We start from the raw sequence: 13273 nt of genomic DNA, 5'->3' as shown, positions 1-13273 counted from the left end.
ACGGCCGGGCCGGGGGAGCGGCAAGCGCGGCGGCCGCCGGCAGGAGCGGGAGGAGGAGGAGGAGGAGGATGAAGAGGAGCGGGCAGAGCCCGGAGCGCGGCGCCCGCATGGCCCGTCCGCCGCCGCCGCCGCCGCTCCGGTCGCCGCCCGCCGCGCCGCGCCGCGCCGCGCCCCGCCCTGCCCCGCCCCACCCGCTGCAAAGCGCCGCTCCAGGTGAGGCGGTGGCCGCGCAGGTACCGCCCCGCCCCGCCCCGCCCCGCCCTGGAGAGCGGCCCCGGTCCCCGGGCACAGCCCGGTACCGCCCGGTTGCACCGTGCGGCCCCCTCCGGTGCCTTCGTCCCCCCGCCGCTGTTCCGCCGGTACCTCTGAGCGGCGCCGTGGGTACCGCCCGGCCATCCCGGTACCTCCCCGATACCCCCCGGCCCCGGCGCCGGCCCCATGCCGGGGCTGAGCCCCTCCCGGTGCGACCTGTCCCCCTGGCCGGGGCCGGGTTGCGGCTCCTGGGGACGCCCGGGGACCCTCCCACCGCCCGGGGACCCGGCACCCTGTGGCGGGGGCTCTCCCAGCACCCCCGGTCCCATCCTGCCGGGGGGGTCGGGGTGCTCACGCCCGCCGGGGGTCCCATCGGGCACCAGCCGCAGCGTTGCCCCCTTCCCGGCACCCTGGGGGGGGCGGGCATCGCCTGGAGATTGTACCGCACCGGGTGCGGGGGCTCGGAGGGCCCAACGAGGTCCTCAGCACCCTGCTGAGGGGGGTGCTCAGCACCCCACAATGCATCGGGCTGGGGGGGGGCCCGGAGCCCCCCTCCGCCTTTGGGTGGACGGGCCCCCCAGAGCAAAGTGGGAGCCCGGGGTGGGGCCATGCACTCATCCCAGCCCTGCTGTGGCCCTGTGGGACAGAGCCCTGGGGGCTCCCAGGGTCCTGGGCTCCATCCCCCCCCAGCCTGGAGCAGCATCTTGTGCATGGGGCCCCCGCGTGGGTCCCTCCCGGGGACCCCGCCAGGGCTGGCGATGGCAGCGGGGTCCCGCCTGCGCATCCCGGCACCTGTGGGCTGGCACTCGGCTTTTCCAAGGTCATGGCTGGCTGCAGGAAAGTCCCCAGCTGGCACGCAGAGGAGCAGCCAGCGCAGCCAGAGCTATGTCACCCTGCACCTTCACCCTCCTCCTCCTCCTCCTGCCGGTAGGACCGTCCCGATGCATGTCTGGGGCGGGGGGCAGCAGGACAGCCCCCCCCAGCCCCTGGGCAGAGCTCTGCCCCCCCCCAGGCCCTCAGCCCCGCTCTCTATACCGCAGGACATGCTGACCTTCCCCGAGCCCGGCCATGGCCTCCGGCGGCAGAAGAGGGACTGGGTCATCCCCCCATCAACTGCCCTGGGAACAAGCGGGGGCCCTTCCCCAAGAAGCTGGTGCAGGTACACAGCCCCGTGGGGACAGGGCGCAGGGCAGGGGGATCCCTGGGGCGCCAGGACACCCCTGAACCCCCCTCCACCTTGCCGCCAGATCAAATCTGACAAGGACAAGGAGACCAAGGCTTTCTACAGCATCACGGGGCAGGGGGCAGACACCCCCCCTGTGGGCGTCTCCACCGTTGAGCCAGAGACCGGGTGGCTGGAGGTGACGAAGCCGCTGGATCGGGAGGAGATCGATAAATACGTCGTGAGTGGGGGGCCGTGATGGGGAGGGGACAGTCCCCGGGGCCGCGCGGGGGCTGACGGTGCCCCTCGCAGCTCTTCTCCCACGCCGTGTCGGCCAGCGGGCAGCCCGTGGAGGACCCCATGGAGATCATCATCACCGTGACGGACTGGAATGACAACTGGCCCGTCTTCATCCAGGTGGTTTTCCAAGGCACCGTGCCGGAGGGGGCTGAGCCAGGTAAGACCAATGCTGCCGAGCAGGAAGCAGTGCCGGGGTGGTGGCAATGGGACAGGGGAGATGTCACCAACAACTGCCTGTTCCCAGGCACCCCAGTGCTGCGGGTGCTGGCCACGGACGCGGATGACGTGGAGAGCTCCAACAACGGGGTCGTGGTCTACTCCATCCTGCGCCAGATGCCGGACCAGCCCCGGCCCCACGTTTGCCATCAATGGCAGCACTGGGGTGGTCTCTGTGGCCGTGGTGGGGCTGGTGGCACAGGTGAGCCCTGAGCACGGCCTGGCAGCCCCCTGCCATCTCCCGCGCCCCCCAGCCTGCCTCTTGCCCCCCATTCGGGGGTGACAGAGCCTCTCACTGCAGGTGGTCCCCGAATACACCCTGGAGATCCAGGCGGCCGACACGGAAGGCTACGGGCTGCAGGCCACCACCACCGCCCTCATCAAAGTGCAAGTGAGGCGCCAATCCCAGCCCTGTGCCCCCATGGCAGGCAGATGGGCAGGGTTAGGCTGCCGTGAAGCCCCTGCCTGCTCCTGGCAGCCCCCACGTGCCCGGCCGCCACAGCACCGACACGCTCTGGGCGCTTCCCAGGGAGGGAGCTGAGACTGGGATGGCAGCTCCGCCACGGCTCCTCCTGGCCCGGCGCCCCAACATCCCGCCGGGCTCTGGTTCACCAGCCCCAGGGCCACGGTGCTGCCGGAGCGTGGGTGCCGGTGGGGCTCCCAGGCGCACCTCCCAGGGGGAAGCCACCTGTGCCGGCTCGGCCCAGTCGGGGAGGAGCGCCCGGCCCTGCCGCAACCCCGCGCCGGGATAGCAGCGTCCAGCCTCGCCAGCTCCGTGGGGAGAGGCCGTGACGCCAGGACAGGCAGCCGGGGCAGGGGATGGCATTTTGCGCGGTGTCGCCGGCCGTGGGCGGGATGGAGAAGACCCAGGTAAGCAGCCGGGCGCCCTTGCTTGCCGTTGTGCCTCTCCAGCCTCCCCACTTCAGGCAGCAGCTGAGGCCCGGAGCCGGTGCCAGGATGGCAGCGAGAGCTGGTCCCACTCCAGGCAGGCAGCCTGGCCCTGCCCGGCTGGCAGCAGCCCTGGAACAGCGGGATGCAGCCCCCGGGTTGTGCTCCCACCCTGCCAAGCACGACCTGGGGGTTCCCAGAGGGGAACGGGCCTGGCCACCCCCGCCAGCACTGCCCTCGACCCCGCGCTGGCTGCCTGCCCCAGGCAGCTCCGGCGCGCTTGCAGGGTTAACGTCTGCACGTGACACTTTGGGCAGGGAAGGCGACAGGGAGGCTGCCGGGACAGGGCTGCCAGGACGGGGCTGCCGGGACGGGGCTGCTTCCTCCCTGGGTCCAGGCCAGCCGTTGCCGCCGTGCTGTGGCCCACCGGGACCGGCGGGTGAGCAGGGAGCCCGGCGCTGCCCCAGGCACGCAGCCCTCCGGCCAGGCAGGAACCCGGTAGGGACCCACTCTGCGGGTGGCAGCAGTGCCCGGGGCGTGCAGGCAGCCGCTGGGGAAGGCAGTGCTCTGCTGCAGGCAGGGCCCCGGCACCGCGGCCCCGGGGCTGGCAGAGCTGAGCCCCACAGCATGGGAAGGACGTGGGCGCCCGCGTCCCAGCCCTGGGGTGCAGCAGGGTGCTGGGGTTAGGGGGCTGTGCTGGGACAGCCCCGGCCGCCAGCCCGGGGGCTGCAGGGAGGGGGCACACAGGCAGGCTGGCCAGGGAGAGGGGCTGGGGGCACCCGGGGGCTCGCCTGTGGCACTGCCTGCCACGGCACGGCAGAGGGGGGAGGCAGACGGTGCTGCCGGGACACATCCCAGCCCCGCTTACTCCTCTGCCCCAGGCCGAAGGCAAGTCTGAGATGGTGAACGGCTCCCTGACCACCCACGTGCTGAACACGGTGACGGGGCTGCCGGCAGCCGGCGTCACCGTCAGCCTGGCCCAGCTGCAGGAGCCAGGGCCACAGTGGACGGAGCTGGCACAGAGGTAGGAGAGCTGGCGGCAGCGAAAAACGGGCAGAGGATGCCGCTGCCTGTCCCCCCCTGCTCCCCGAGCCAGCCGGCAGCCAGCTGCCTTCGCCCCTCGGGGCTGGGGACAGCCACCGCGGCAGGGCTGGCTCCTTCTGGTTTCAGGCGGACGGACGAGGACGGGCGCTGCCTCCTGGCTCCGGGGCAGGTCAAGGCCGGCACCTACAAGCTGCGCTTTGAGACGGCGGCGTACTGGCAGGGCCTAGGGTACACCAGCTTCTTCCCCTTCGTGGAGGTATGGAGCGTGGGGAGCAGGGGATGGGGGCCACGGGAGCCGGCCGTGGCCAAAGCCGCAGGGGGACCGGAGTGGGGGTCCGGGTGCCACGGCCAGGCTTGTGGGAGCTGCCGGCTCTGTGCTGAGCACCCCCAGGGCCTGGCTCTCCCTAGCTGAGCCCCGCCGGAGGGGGATCCCAGCCGCTGCCTCCTCGCTCTCCCCAGGTCGTCTTCACCAACGCTGACCCAGTCCAGAAGCTGCACATCCCGCTGCTGATCAGCCCCTACTCCTACACAACGTACCGGGGCAGTTAGGGGAAAGGCACGTCCTCCCCCAGGGATGTAGGTCACCAGGGGGAAAACTACGCCACCGACACGATTAAAAGCTTCAAACAGCCCTGTTTGTCTCAAAAAATCACCTTCCTGGGGGCAGCGCACACACGGCTTCCGGAGGGGGAAAGGAGGGGAGCCCTGGGCGCAGCGCGGGCAGGGGCGCCAGCCCAGGAGGCAGGGGGACCTGGGGGGGCCCTGCACAGGCCCCCGCTCCAGCCTGGTCTGGTGGGTGGGACGCCGGGAGCCCTCCAGCTGTGCCGTGGTCCTGGGCCGTGCTGGCACTGCTCTGTCAGAGCCATGGCAGCTGCCTGTGGCTGGCATCCCCCACAGCAGGCCTGGGGGGCTGCTCCAGAGGAAAGACCCCCCCAGTGAGGAGAGAGAGGGTCCTCCAGGTCCTCCGGAAGGCTCACTGGGGTCTGTTTAATGACGCGGAGCACGAACAGGGCACAGCCCCGCTCCCTGCCCGGCACAGCGGATCCCTCGGTGCTGGGTGGCATCAGGTGGGCACAGTAACGAGTCCGGCGGGGCCCTGCCCCATCGCCTGCCCCAGCACGGGGCTCGCCAGGGGCTTGAAGCCCAGGTTGTCCAGGGGAATCCCAAAGGCCATCAGCTTTGCCTCGAACGTCTGCAGCATGTCATTGTGTGCCTGCAAGAGAAGCACCCTGCCGTCAGCCCGAAGCCCAGCTCCAGCCCAGCCCCTCCATGCCTGGGCACGGGCTCCCTGCACCCCCCTGCATGTTGGGGGATCCCAACATGCCTTCCGTCGAAGGGCGAACAGGGGAAACTGCAGCCTGGGCTGGGTCCTGCCTGGCCCGGGGCATGAAGCAGCTCAGCTGGCCGGCTGCGAGTTCCCTTCCCTCCGCTCCGTGCAAGGTCTGGAGCAGAAGGTCCCCGTTTCCCCCCTCCCCAAGCTGCAGCCACCACCCAACAGCCCCCAGCCCTGACCCGGGGGGCATAGGGCAGCCCCAGCCCCTTCCCTCACCTTGCAGACTCGGGCCAGCTGGAGCTGCAGGTCCTTGATGGTGGCATTCTTGGAATTGAGAACGTCCTGCAAAGGGAGACGGCGCATCAGGCAGTGGCTGCACGGTGGCCGTGCCGCAGGCGGGAGCAGCGTGGCAGAGCGCACAGAGGAGCTGCTGCGCGGCGGCTGAGCTGGCACCGGGGCCTGGCTCAAGCGGAGTGGCTCGCAGCACGGCCTGGCAGGCGGCCACCACCCTGCTCCCTGTGAGCCAGCACTGCCAGGGACAGCCGGCCCCAGGCAGAGGCGAGGGACAGGGACCTCCCGGACCAACAACACAAGCGCCAGCACAGCCCCGCCATCATCGTCAGCCCCGCTGCAAGGGGCAGGCGACGGCAGCACCTGCTCCGGCAGCACCGCCCTGCCGGCGCGGCACCGGGGCAATTACAGGGAGAGAGGCTCCCTGAGAAAACGCTGGAGGCAGCTGAGCAGAGGAATTCCGGGACCCCAGCAGCTGCGGGAGAGCTCGACGCCGTGACGCCTTCCCAGGAATTTGTTTTCCTTCCTGCTGCTGTGTCACCTGCTAGTAGCTGACACATCGCCTGCCCTGTCCTGTGGCCCCAGAGCCTCGGCTGCTGCTGTGCGCAACCCCCGGGGACCCTGGCAAGAGGGTGTCCACGCGCCTCACTGCCACCCACTGCAGAGGGGACCTGGAAGGGGATGAGCTGGCGCAGGACAGCACCGCAGTGGTGGCCGAGCCGAGCGTGGAACCTGTGTCCCCAGCGTCTCAGCCCAACCCGAAGCAAGTGCTGCTTCTCCAGTTACGGCTGCGGCAGACTCCAGGAATGTGGGTCTCCGAGTCTCCTCACCGAGGCTTTCTGCATACATATTTTTAGCATGGCAGACGTTGCAGAGCCCCTGGGAACCCGTCTGTGCCGTCTCTGCAGGCAGGGAGGCCAGGAGGGATTCACCAGCTGTGACTCCCCGTGCACAGAGCACCCCGGGTCGCTGACGGACCCCGCACGCAGCCAGCTGTTCGGCAGCACAGAGCGCTGGTGCGCACTGCTCGGCCTGAGGCCATTCTCCTCGAAACAGGCCCCACCTGAGGGAGAGATCGGTGCCAAACTCCGACACCCACACGCTCCGCTCTCGAGGGAGAGCCGGAGTGCCCTGCGGCACTGCGCGTGGCCCTGGGAGTGCTGGGAACGAGTGACGCAGCAGCTACAGCCACGTAGGACGGGGACTCGCACGCTCCGGGGTCTGCATTCACCCCAGAGCAGCCTCTGCCCGCCGAGGCCAGCCTTTACAGGGCCCCATGGCAGCGCACGGTACCTCCAGCTTGTGTGAGACCAAGGAAAGGGCGCTCGGGTCGAGGTTGGAGGCTGCGAAGACCTCGCTGAGCTCCACCTCCTTTTTCTCCAGGACGCTGAGGAGTCCTTTCAGCTTGCGCTCCAGGAGCAGGTTCTTGAAGCCCGTCTTCTGCTGCACCTCGTTAATGGCTTTGGTGAACTTCTGATAGAGCTCATCTCGCTCCGCCTGCACCTGCTCCCAAAGACAGGATGCCTTCACACCACCCTCAGGACCCCCGGGCCGGCGGCCACCCAGGGCTGGCAGCAAACAGGTCCGGTAGCTCGGCCCTGCCTGCTCCAGCGAGAGCCCGGCCGTTCCCCACGGCACCTGCAGCCCGCGGGGATGGCAGGTGCTGGAGCACAGCTCCCCTCCCTCCCTCCATGGCTGGCACCTCCTCGGCACCTGCACTTCTGCTTCCTCCTCCCCTCCGGGCACAGGACACCCCCAACAGCAGCACGGGCTGTCTGGCTCGCTGCGGCACTATTTTAGACCTCAGAGAGGGCCCCACAGCACACGGGGGTCTCTCCTCCCCTCCTTGCAGCTGGCAGGAGTCCCTAGCTCACAGCTAGTTAATAAGTGTCCTAATTAGGACACAATCTCTCCTCCACAGCCTATTTCTGAATGCACTGAATATGTTGCTGCCTTAATGATGGATTGTTAACGAGGCTTGAGATCAATGTTCATATTCCTGGGGATTTCTACGAATTGCAAATGAGCTCTCTTCTTGCCTCAGTAGATTTATCTGGGTTAGCTGGTGGGGGCAGAGTCTGAGTCTGGGAGAACTCAGTCAGCAGGCTGACTGGCACAGCAAGCCCGGGGAGTGACCCCCGAATGCCGGCAGAAGGAGGGAGCGAGCTCCAGCCGGGGGTGGTGGCCCATGACGATCTCTCCCCACGGCTCTGCCCCCGAGCCGCTGCTGCAGCCAGTCCCTCGCAGGCCAGGAGGGGACCGCCGGAGCGTGCATGATTGCTTAGCAAAGTACAAGGCCAGGCCCGTCTGCTGACCGTGGGAGACGCCAAATCTCTGAGAAGCTTTGTTGGAAGCAGCAGTTATGGCACGGCTCTGGATTAGAGCTTCAGAAAGCCCCCGGCTAAGCACAGCCCTGGCAGCCTCTGCTGATTCCCCATGCCCAGCCCTCTGCGGAGGGGACAGGGTTTGGAGAGGGAAGTGGGATGCCCAGACCCACCTGCAGCTCTCACCTTACTGAACCTCTGCTCCAGCACTTCATGTTCCCACTGAAGATCCTTCAGTTCCTTCTGGGTGACTTTCAGACGGGCTTTTGTGTTCTGCGAGTGGAAAGGGACAGTTAGAGAGCACGGGTTTCTCTGGGAGGTGTGGGGGATGCGTTCTGGCAAGGGATGAGAGTGACCAGCAGAGATATGGGCGAGAAAAAACAGGCAGCACCCACACCAACTCTCTTCCCCCTCTGCAGTGGGGGCTACTCTGGTTTCTCGCCGCCAGAGTCCCGGGAGTCCCATCTGAGACCTTATAAACACCCAGCTAAGCTGAAAGGGACTCAGAGGACTTTGCTCAGTGATCTGGCCAAGCCGAGCGGCAGACGTCACTGCTGAGTGACTCCCTCCAGGAAAGAGCCAGGGCGACTCAGGAAAGGACAGGGCTGGCCACTCACCGTCAGGGCCTCCTTGTCCTTCTCATAGTGGGCCAACTTCTTCTGCAGCTCAGACACCTGCTCCTGGGCCTGCTGCAGGGGCTCCTTCAGCTGCTTGTTCTGGAGCAGCACATCCGCCTTCTCCTTTTCCAAGTGATTCTCTCTCTTCTTCATCTCCTCCATCTGCTCCTGTTCTTGGGAACACGAGTGCCAACTCCTGGGGGCTGTCCAGCTCCTCAGAGCTTCCCACACCGTCAGGACACCCTCCCGCTGCTGGCCCAGCAAGAGACATCTCCCTGTGCTCAAGAGCTTCGCTCGTGTAACGGGGTACAACCCTCAGGAGATGAGCGGCACCCACACCGCCACCTGGGAACTGGCCAGATCTGGGTGAAATCCTCACAGGACCAGTCCCTTGGTGGAAGGGTGACACTCTTCCAGGCAGGCTGCGGCAGGGGGGCAGGCAGTACCTTCAGCAAGCTGATGAGCGCCAGGTTTTTGAGGGTGATATCGTTGTAGTAGTTCTTGATGTCACTGAAGGCCTTCTCGTGGTTCCTCATCAGCTCACTGATCTGGCTGTTCTTCCTCTCCTCCACCTCGTGGATCTCCGTCTTCCTCCGCAAGTCAAGCTCGTCCCGCAGCACTTGCATCTTCTTGGCGTACTTGGCCTCGATCTCTGGGGGAGCGCACAGGGGGCTGAGTGAGGACCTCCTGGAGACCCTGCGTAATGCACCCCAGCTCGGCGCGTGCCACCGCGGCATTACTCGAGGACAAGAAGCTCGTTAGCAGCGTCACCACAGCTGTCACCAGCGTGTGGAGCAGTTACGCTGGGACCACAGAGAGCAGAACCCAGAAATAGCATCCTTGGAAAGAGGGCATGGAAACGCTCCAAGTCAGCCCGTGAGAACCTGAAACGTTCCCTGAGGACGCTGGAGCGAGGACTCTGCAAGGGCTCCTCCAGCCCACCCACCCCGCAGCCTGGAGAAGCGCTGACAGGCAGCTGCGCTCAGCAGTACGCCCTGGCAGCAGCGACAGGCGCCCTGCCTGCACCCTCAGCCCGCACTACAGGTGCCCGGCCTCGTTCCGTTCATGCGATGCTGGGGGTCTGGCAGCCCCAGAGCATAGGGGAGCAAGAACTGGGGGAAAACCAGCCAGAGCTGGGGGAAAACCAGCCCTCTTTCTGCTCGAGGCTCTGCCAGGGGGCCCCGCAGCGCAGCGGAGCTTGGAGGAGCCTTCCCCGGCACGCTGACGAAAGGAGCTCATGCAAGGGCTACGTGCATGTCCTGACCTTTCACTTGTCTCTCGAAGTCGTTGCACAGCCGGGTGATCTCCTCCTCTTGTTTCTGTTAGGGAGAAGCTACGTGTTAGAGGCAGACAACCAAATCCTGAGTCAGCCGCATCCCGAGGGATTCTCTCCTGCTCTCAGGGAAGGGCTCCAGCCGTGGCTCCAATCCCATGTTATCCGTGCAAACGGCGGCTCGTAGGTTCTCCAGCTGCTCTCACAGCTCCCTGCTGTGGCAGGGGGGGTTCACAGGAGCTGCCCCAGGATGCCCTTCTCCCCATTCCTGCAGTGACTTTCTAGTGCCTCTAAATCCATTTGTTACCGGTGCCTGCGGGAAACGCCATCCCACCCCACAGAGAGAGACGGGGAGGCAGGCTCCCGCTCACACGCCGGGGCTGGGAGGGCTCAGGTGGTGTCCCACCACCTCCATCTGCAGCAGAGGCCTCGCATGTGGCTCTGGCCCGGCCAGGGACGTACCAGGCGCATGTTTTTCACCACCACCTCGTTGGCCAGCTCCTGTTCCTTCAGCTCCACTTTCAGGGAGCGCATGTCTTTATGCAGCTCCATCTCCTGGGCCCAGTGATCCTTCTGGGCCCGCTTCATGGACAGGGTGCCCTCTGCCTTCAGCTCGGTGAGGTTTTCCTGGTGTTCGTACAACAAGTGCTTCACCTTCTGCTTGTAAACCTAAAGACAAGCCACAGACCGGGTGAGGGGCTTTAGCAGGAGACACCCGGAGCTGGGATATTGGCCGAGACACTCCTGGCTTACATCCCGCTCAGCTCCTCCTCCTCTTCCCCCTTCCCTCTCCTCCTCAGAGCTGCCCGAGGCTCACCCAGAGCTTGGGGCACTCGTAACACCTCCCAGCCTTCTCCGCTCCCACCTTGATCTCCACTTGATGCCGCTCCTCTGCCTCCTCCATCTCCCGGTCCTTGTTCCGCAGCTCTGCTCTCTTCTCCTCCAGCTGCCGGCGGGTGATCTCCCAGAAGGTGTGAATCTTGTCACGCTCCAGCTGGAAATAGTTGCGCTCTTCCCGTTCCCGGTCCAGCTCCTCCCGGAGACGTGCAATGTGCTTCTCCAGCTGCAAAACCAAGGGGAAGAGCCAGGTAGGGGGAAAAGGAGGCCTCCGACAGACACCTCTGCAAGACACCCGTGGCAAGCTGTGTCGCAAACCTGGCAGGACACAGTGGCTGTTACGGGGACAGAGAAGCGCAGGAGGGAAGGGGAGAAGCCCTGACACAGCCTGGACCCTACAGAACCCATCAGCCTCTGGAAAAGGAGTAACAAAACCTTATCCTACTGTAGGCAGCCTGGGCTCAGATATTCTGTCTCGCAGTGTCTGGTAACACCGTTCTCAGGTGCCTAAATACTACTGAATCATAGAATCACTGAGGGTGGAAAAGACCTTTAAGATCACCAGGTCCAACTGCTAACCCAGCACTGCCAGGTCCACCACTACACCGTGTCCCTGAGCACCACATCTACACGTCTTTTAAATACCCCCAGGGACGGTGACTCCACCACTTCCCTGGGCAGCCTGTTCCAGTGCTTGGCAACCCTTTGGGTGAAGAAATTTTTCCTAATGTCCAATCTAAACCTCCCCTGGCACAACTTGAGGCCATTTCTTCTTGCCCTATCGCTTGTTACCTGGGAGAAGAGACCGACCCCCACCTTGCTACAACCTCCTTTCAGGTAGTTGTAGAGCATGATGAGGTCTCCCCTCAGCCTCCTCTTCCCCAGACTAAACAACCCCAGTTCCCTCAGCCGCTCCCCATCAGACTTGTGCTCCAGACCCTTCACCAGCTTCGTTGCCCTCCTCTGGACACGCTCCAGCACCTCCATGTCCTTCTTGTAGTGAGGGGCCCAAAACTGAACACAGTATTTGAGGTGCGGCCTCACCAGTGCCCAGTACAGGGCGACGATCACTGCCCTAGTCCTGCTGACCACACTATTTCTGATACAGGCCAGGACGCTGTTGGCCTTCTTGGCCACCTGGGCACACTGCTTGCACTGAGATGTGCAAGATTTTATCCCAGGAGTGAGGTCCCCAGGCCAGGGCCATCTCCTCCTCTGTTTGTAGGACATCCGGCAAAACAAGCGGGACTTGGGGCAACCGAGGGGCAGCGGCTGCACCTTCCACCTCTGCCTGCCCTCCCCGCACCTACGGGAGCCTCCTGCCCCAGCAGCAACGTGACTGAGAGCACAGCAGCTGCAATCACAGAGCTCCAGGCTGAGCCATCACCTGCCTGAGCAGGCTGCCGGGGTTACGGAGTCAGGGAGAAGACAGCAAGGGCACAGGGCTGGAGAGCAGAGTGCCCCGGACCAGCAGAAAGGAGGGTAGGATGAGGGGGCTGCTCCTTCCAGGAACAGTGAGAACCCACACACACAGCCCGGACCTGCGTCAGGCAGTGAAATGAACCCCGGCCGCTTGTCTCTGTCACCCTCCGCCACCTGTCGTCCCTGGAGCCAGGTGCCGAGCCGGAGTCCCGAATGCTGTTCTTGCTTGTTCTTGATCTCTCACCTGCTCCTTACTCATCTCCTCTGGGGACAAGGCATCCACCACTGCTGGTGCTTTGCTCCCTTTCCCTTTTTTCCCGACTTTCTTTTTGGGTGCCTGAGGAAAGAAAGGAAAAGGCACGAGGTGCGTGTGTGGCTTGGGTGCCAGGAGGAAGCTGTGCTGCTCGGTGCCCCCGCACCGGCCCAGGCCACGGAGCATACCTGCCCTCATGGTGGGGACAGAAGGCTGACAGGGAGCGCTGGCTGGTGGAGCCAGGGTCCCCTGGGAGCCTCTGAGACCCTCCAGGACACCCGCAGCTCATGCCCAGCAGTTCCGCAGTGAAGCCCCCAGACACAAAACGCACGTACCCAAACTAACGCCTCACGAGTGTCACCGCAGTGCTGCGCACGGCGCCAAGGGGCTCCCTCCCCTCCCCTCCCCTCCCCTGCCTTCCCCAAGAACGGGCCAGGCCGGGCCGGCCCCCCCAGCCCCCGGGGCTCCCTCCCCAAGAGCCGGCCGGGCCGGGCCGGGGCCCACCGTCCTCCCCTGCCAGCACCCCCAGCTCCAGGAGACCCTTCAGCAGCAGCCCCCCCGCCGCCCCGGGGCTCTCTCCCCGCCTCCCCAGCCCCGGTCCCGGCTTCCCCCCACCGGCCCCGGCCCCGCTCTCACCATGGCGGCTGCCGCTGGCGCCGCGGTCTCCAGGCAACGGGTGGGCGGATCTCGCGAGAGGTGCGCGGCGGCCGGACACGCCCCCTAGCAACGCGGGGCCCCGCCCTGTCAACGGTGGCGGGGCCCGCTCTGTGCCCGGGGGGCGGAACCGGGCCGGGCCGAGGGGTCCCCGCTGTGCCCGGGCCCGAGACCCCTCCGCACCCCTGGGCTCACCGCTGCGCCCCGGGCTGCCCCGGCATCCCCGGCCCCCGCAGCTGGGGTCCCCCGGCGCCCCGGCTCCTCTCCGCGACCCGAGACCCCTCCGCACGCCCGGGGTCCCCGCTGCACCCCCCGTTCCCGTGTCGTCCCCCCCCGGGTCTCCTCTGCACCCGGAGCTGCCCCCCCCCGGCTCCCCGCCGTGCCTCCCGCCCCCCGGACCCGCGCTCCCGGGTCCTCTCCGCACCCCCGCCCCGGTGCCCCCGATCCCCCGGGGCAGGCGGGGCCGG

General features: G+C 66.4%; 2 protein-coding genes across 4 annotated transcripts; one reads left to right on the top strand and one right to left on the bottom strand.

Annotated features, from left to right (window-relative positions):
* The first annotated feature begins 3125 nt into the window (after positions 1-3125).
* On the top strand, positions 3126-4420 carry LOC142087424 (5-hydroxyisourate hydrolase-like). Its single transcript, XM_075161688.1, has 4 exons — positions 3126-3257; positions 3700-3842; positions 3989-4118; positions 4322-4420. Exons 2-4 carry the CDS (start codon positions 3718-3720, stop codon positions 4409-4411), a joined length of 345 nt encoding a protein of 114 aa, XP_075017789.1. The 5' UTR covers positions 3126-3257; positions 3700-3717; the 3' UTR covers positions 4412-4420.
* A 55-nt stretch (positions 4421-4475) lies between these two features.
* On the bottom strand, positions 4476-13037 carry DRC4 (dynein regulatory complex subunit 4). Of its 3 annotated transcripts, none has more exons than XM_075161680.1 (11): positions 12789-13037; positions 12144-12236; positions 10506-10703; positions 10103-10309; positions 9632-9686; positions 8814-9019; positions 8368-8535; positions 7937-8023; positions 6720-6929; positions 5412-5477; positions 4476-5075 (listed from the first exon to the last, which is right to left on the bottom strand). In XM_075161680.1, exons 1-11 carry the CDS (start codon positions 12789-12791, stop codon positions 4926-4928), a joined length of 1443 nt encoding a protein of 480 aa, XP_075017781.1. In that variant the 5' UTR covers positions 12792-13037; the 3' UTR covers positions 4476-4925. The 3 variants fall into 3 exon arrangements, with proteins under 3 accessions (XP_075017781.1, XP_075017782.1, XP_075017783.1); XM_075161681.1 differs by lacking the exon at positions 12789-13037 and adding an exon at positions 12341-12470; XM_075161682.1 differs by lacking the exon at positions 6720-6929 and having other exon boundaries at positions 12789-13035.
* Between the last annotated feature and the right edge of the window lie 236 nt (positions 13038-13273).

The sequence above is a fragment of the Calonectris borealis genome, chromosome 12 (assembly GCF_964195595.1).
Source record: "Calonectris borealis chromosome 12, bCalBor7.hap1.2, whole genome shotgun sequence".
NCBI classification, from domain to species: Eukaryota; Metazoa; Chordata; class Aves; order Procellariiformes; family Procellariidae; genus Calonectris; species Calonectris borealis.
Note: the sequence above shows the minus strand (reverse complement) of the source record. Positions and strands in the feature narration are given on the sequence as shown.

Coding starts and splice junctions, on each gene's coding strand:
- LOC142087424 (XM_075161688.1), top strand. CDS start 3,718: ATGGTGAACGGCTCCCTGACCACCCACGTGCTGAACACGGTGACGGGG. Junction 3,843..3,988: donor TGGACGGAGCTGGCACAGAG/GTAGGAGAGCTG, acceptor TTCTGGTTTCAG/GCGGACGGACGAGGACGGGC. Junction 4,119..4,321: donor GCTTCTTCCCCTTCGTGGAG/GTATGGAGCGTG, acceptor CGCTCTCCCCAG/GTCGTCTTCACCAACGCTGA.
- DRC4 (XM_075161680.1), bottom strand. Junction 10,310..10,505: donor GGCATCAAGTGGAGATCAAG/GTGGGAGCGGAG, acceptor GCTTGTCTTTAG/GTTTACAAGCAGAAGGTGAA. Junction 5,076..5,411: donor AGCTGGCCCGAGTCTGCAAG/GTGAGGGAAGGG, acceptor CTTCTCTTGCAG/GCACACAATGACATGCTGCA.